The sequence below is a fragment of the Pediculus humanus genome, genomic scaffold (genome assembly GCF_000006295.1).
Source record: "Pediculus humanus corporis 1103172108314 genomic scaffold, whole genome shotgun sequence".
Classification (NCBI taxonomy): Eukaryota; Metazoa; Arthropoda; class Insecta; order Psocodea; family Pediculidae; genus Pediculus; species Pediculus humanus.
The window spans coordinates 499,483-504,693 of record NW_002987883.1 but is presented as its reverse complement, the minus strand read 5'-3'; the positions used below and the strand labels follow the sequence as shown (position 1 = coordinate 504,693).

At 25.9% G+C, this 5,211-nt stretch overlaps 1 protein-coding gene across 1 annotated transcript in view; it reads left to right on the top strand.

Annotated features, from left to right (window-relative positions):
- The window catches only part of Phum_PHUM595520 (uncharacterized protein), a gene marked incomplete at both ends in the record, with an annotated part of 4,564 nt that extends 2,150 nt beyond the window's left edge, over positions 1-2,414 (top strand). Inside the window, 9 exons of the mRNA XM_002432558.1 lie at positions 76-186; positions 285-444; positions 526-834; positions 928-1,039; positions 1,117-1,384; positions 1,507-1,679; positions 1,811-1,950; positions 2,042-2,255; positions 2,382-2,414. Coding sequence (XP_002432603.1) covers positions 76-186; positions 285-444; positions 526-834; positions 928-1,039; positions 1,117-1,384; positions 1,507-1,679; positions 1,811-1,950; positions 2,042-2,255; positions 2,382-2,414 — 1,520 coding nt within the window. The remainder of the gene's footprint in view (positions 1-75; positions 187-284; positions 445-525; positions 835-927; positions 1,040-1,116; positions 1,385-1,506; positions 1,680-1,810; positions 1,951-2,041; positions 2,256-2,381) is intronic.
- Between the last annotated feature and the right edge of the window lie 2,797 nt (positions 2,415-5,211).

The following is a 5,211-nucleotide window of genomic DNA, read 5'->3' as shown; positions in this document are numbered from 1 at the left end:
ATTTTAGGTTTTGGCAGAAAAAAAAAGCTTTAAAATCTCTAAAAACATTAAATTTAAAAATCAATTGGTTTGTAGCTTGTTCGGTTTCTAGTATTATATTTTTAGCACTTGCTCCGAATGGAACTAATATTATTCCAGTGTCTTATAGTCAAGCCAAAACTTTAACTAAATTAATAAAATTTCAAGGTAAGAACAAAAATAGTAAAATTAATAATTATTGTCCTGTATTATTTACCTTTAACTTAACATTAATAAAAAAATGTTTTTTTTTGTTTTTTATTTAGTTGATCCTCCAGGAACTCCGACAAGAGAACAATTATTAGAAAAATATGTTACACCATCTGTGTTGTATGGTAATACTTGCATATTAATCCTTCATCATCCAGCTCAATCGTCTACTCACAATTCATCTGGTTCCCAAATTGTAATTTACACAGTTCACAGGTAAATAAATAATATAATCAAATGATAAAAAATTAAATTAAAATTGTTTTTTTCATTTTTATATTTATTGTAAATTTCTAGGCTACTTCAAACAACTAGAAAAACTCATATTTTACATCTTCAATGTTCTGGATTTTTTCAAATAAGTACAATTGACAATTTAATTTTGGTACATCATCAAGGATCAAGTAGTACCTTACTTTTTGACATAGGTTCTGATTCGGATAGTTTAGATCCTGTTAATATAAAACCCATGATCAAACCCATGCCTATGAAGCCTTGCATAGTTGATTTACCAGGACAAGAACCTTTTCAATGTCCTTTATATTCCGCCAATTGGGTTATTTTTCAACCCAACATAATAATTGATGCATTTTTAGGATTTTTGTGGTAGTTAATTTTTTGTTTTTCATCGAATGTAATTTTCTAAAATATTTTTTTTAAACGTAATTTAATTTTAGTTTTTTTTTTTTTTTTTACAAGGTATGTTGATATCGATTTGTCGATTTTATGCGAATTAGATATTCCGACGGAAAAATTAGTTAATTTTTTACTCAGAAGAAAAACGGAAAAGGCTCTACCATTGCTTATCAAGGTATTAATTTATTTTTTAATTTTCTAATTTTCAATAGCAGAAAAAGGAAAAGTTATGGATTTGATTTATTTTTCCAGGTCATAGAAGATATAACCGATCCGTGTAAAGAACCGAAACACGATTTGAAAGTAATTTCTCAGGTTTTTGACTTGATTAATACGGCTTATAGAAAACAATTGAATAAATTAGCTCAACCGCATATAGGTACTCCTGCGGGTCAGTTAACTAGTCAGCCGACCGTTATAAAAGACACGGGACCTGAAAAAATTGTCGTCGACGAGCAAACAATGTGTTCGAATATTTTTTCGAAATTTTCAGAAAAAAAAAATTTACCCAATTACAATGGTAAGTAATTTTGAGAGTGCATCCAAGTCAAAAATCTAATTTTTTTTTGTAAATATAATTTTCTCTCTCTCTCTCTCTCTCTTAATCGTTTTTATCGAATTGTTTTTTTTTTTTTTTAACAGGAGAATTCGGGATAAAAGTCATTTTAGAATATCTTAGATCTCTCAACGATTTGCAAATACCTTTTCAAGATTTAAATAATTTATTAATTGATTGTTTACTTCGGGAAAAACACGGCCTGTCGAGACTTCATAATTTGTTACAATATAGAGTTTTGCCGGATTCTAAATCATTGGTAAAAATTTTTACATAAAATTCTATTAATATAATTTATATTAATGGATTGTGTGATGACATTAAAAAATGATGAGGTAGACAGAGAGAGAGAGTTATTAATTTGAATTTTTTTTTTTTTTTTTGTTTCAGGCATGTTTACTGTTATCATTAAAAAATATATATCCGCCCGCACTTCAATTATCATTGGACATGCTTAAAAGGTTGGGTAACGCAGATGATGAAATAATGGAAATACTTTTACATAAAAAATTAATTTTACCCACTATAAGGTAAGTAGTGATTTTCATTTTCTTTTTTTTCTCGATGGAAAAGTTCGAATGAAAAAAAAAGAAAACTAATGCAAACTTATATTTTATTTAGATTTGCGAGAAACGCCGATATAATAAATCAGTTATCGGCGAGAAAATTTTTAGAAGCAGCTCAAGAAACCAACGATCCGACATTATTTTATTCTGTATATAAATTTTTCGAACAATCGAATCAAAGGTCGAAAGGAATAACGAATTTTAGCGATTCGGTTTTGTGTCAGTCATTCGTCGAACACATGAAAAATTTATTCCCGGAAGAAAATAAGGTAAGTTTTTTTTTTTCTTATTTTTTTTCTTATTTTTTTTTTATTTTTTTATCCGGTTTTTTATCCGGTTGTTATTGTTGTTGTCGTCGTCGTCGTTATCATTATCATCGTCGTTTCGACTTTCAGAGTTTGAATAACCAAAAGCGTGTCCTGAGGTGAAAATAATTTCGAAAGCTTTCGGATTTGGAATCGAGTGGGAAAAAAAAATTATTGAATGAATGAATGGGTAGTAAAGTCGTCGTTGGAAATTTCCAAAAGGAAAAAAAAAAAAAAATTCTCGTTTATAAAAAAAATAAAATAAAATGCTTTTGAAATGATTCAAAATGGATTTTTGGTAGGGAAGGGAAAAAAAAAAAATTAATTAATTATTACGCCGCAAATTTTTTGCTGTTGAAAACGTAAAAAAAAAAAAAAAATATGGGAAAGGTTAATAATATACGTGGCTCCCTGTTCAAATATGCCAAATGGATGAATCCATTCACGCGAATAAAAAAAAAGGTTTTGTTGTGTGTACATGTACTATATTGCAGCGGTCGAAATTTATTTATTTATTCATAAAACTTGTTTACATTTTTCCGTTTTTTTTATTTTCTCTATCTATCTATCTCTTTCTCTCTTTGTGCTCCTGTTGTTTTTTTTCGAGTTGTTAGAGAGAGAGAGAGAGAGGAAAAAAAACGAATCATTTATTTTTTATACGGGCCGTTATAGGAGTAAAAAAAAAAAAAAGCAAGCATCGAATGATGATGATGAAAATTCGTGTCGTAGCGTTTCAACACTCGAAGTAGTTGTCGTAATAATTATTATTATTATTATTTTGTTTTTTTTTTTTTTTTTCGGTGTACGTGGCCCTGTCGTTTTTTACGATGACAAAAAAAAAGAAAAATAAAGAAAAACTTTTAAAAAAAATAATAAAAAGGGAGAATTTTTTTTTTTTTTTTGAAAACTTTCATTTATTTAATTGTTTTAACGAAAAAAAAGAGAAAGAAAAGAAAGGAAAAGAAAGAAAGGAAAAGAAAATTAGGAAAAGAAAAACATTAATTGCACTAAGACAAAAACAAAAGAAAGATGAAATTTTTTTTTTTATTGTCGGTTTTAATAAAAAATTGAAAAGTTTAGTAGGATTGTTTACCCTTGTTTATAAGTCGAATAAAATAAAAATTATTTTTTTTGATATTAAGAAATGAAAAAATATATATTTATGTACATAAATTTTTTTAAAAATTATTACATTGATTTTTTTTATATTTATTATTGTTTTTACTTAAAAACAAAACAAGGAAACGAATAATATTTATGGTGGATGGTTTAATAAACATTTAGCAAATGAAAATTAATAATAATGATAAGGGAATAATAATAATAATAAGTCATTCACGATGATTGGTTTAAATTCTATTATTAAAATGAAAATTTAGTACTCGCGTGATGACGTTTTTAAAAATTAAAAAAAAAATTTATTTTCTTCTTTTTCCATAAAAAAAAAATTTTGCATTCATTCGTTTTCTTCCTGTTTTTCTCGTACAAAAATAAATATATTAATATATAAATTTAAAATGAGGAGGAGGAGATGCGTGGAAGAGGGGAAGAAAAAAAAACGGTTTGGGGAGGGATTGGGGGAGGAGATGGGAGTAGAGGGGGAGGAGGAGGGATTTAAAAAATGAAAAAGGAAAACGTCAAAATATTGCCATTTAAAATATCCACATTAATTTCCTGATGTTTTTTTTTTTTTTACAACAAACAACAACAACAGAAACAACAACAAAAAAAATATATAAAAATAAATGACTTGCTCGGGTTATACTTTTTTTTATTTTTGGGCTTAAAAAAAAAATGGAAAGTGTTTTTCATCTCCGTTAAAAAATGATCAATAATAAAAAGAAAGAAAAAAGAGGTTAAAGGACAAATTTTTCTTTTTTTTCCTTTTTTTTCTTTTTAATGTTTCTCTCTCTCTCTCGCTCGAAAAAAAAAAAAAAAAAACAATTAATATGGTTATTTAAAAAAAAAAAAAAGGAGAAAAATATGATGATGATGATTATGAAAAAGGATTAAATTACGACAAAGTTTTTTTTTATGAATGAATGAATGAATGAATGAATTCATTCGTTATATTAATTATATTAAACGCGGAAAAAAAAAGAAAAGAAAAAAATTCGTTTTTAATGAATAATTGAATGATTTTAATGTTAAATAAAGTTATTACGTAAGGAAAAAAAAAAAACGTTTTCAACATTGACCTTTTACACTTTATTTACTTTTTTTCTTTTTTTTTTTTACGACTTAAAAAGGTCATAAATATCGTTTTATGTTTAAAAAAAAAAAAAAAAAACGCAAAAAACATTTTTATGTTTTTTTTTTTTACAAAAAAAAAAAAACACGTATTTAATTTTATTTAAAAAAAAAAAAAAGAAATTTAATTTTTATTTTTATTTTTATTTTTTTTTAAACGATAAATTTTTTTTTTTTGAAAATTTCCCGCCAAAAATTTAATTACATCGTAATAATAAGATTAAAAGTTATTATATTTTTCTTACTTAATAATAATAATAATAACAATCTCTTCAAACTTTTTCTTTTTCTTTTTTATTTTATAATAAATTAATTAATTAAAAGGTAAAAAATGCTGTTGGTCACAAAACGATTGCCAAAAAAAAAGAGGGGGAGGAGGTAGGGAGGAAGGAGGAGGAGGAGGGGAAGGGGGTGTGGTCTCCCACGAATTTATTTATTACCCGTTAAAAATTATTACTCTAACAATGAAAATTAATTATTTTATTTAAATAAGAGTAATAATTTACATTCGTAGGGGGGAGGAAAAAAAAAAGATGGTAATAATTAAATTATTCTTACTTTATTCCCTCCCATCTCTTCTCTTCCCTCCCTCCCTCGCCCCGCCCTCTTAACACGAAAGAAAAGAAAAACAATTTAAATATTAAATATAATAAAATATATGAGAATATAC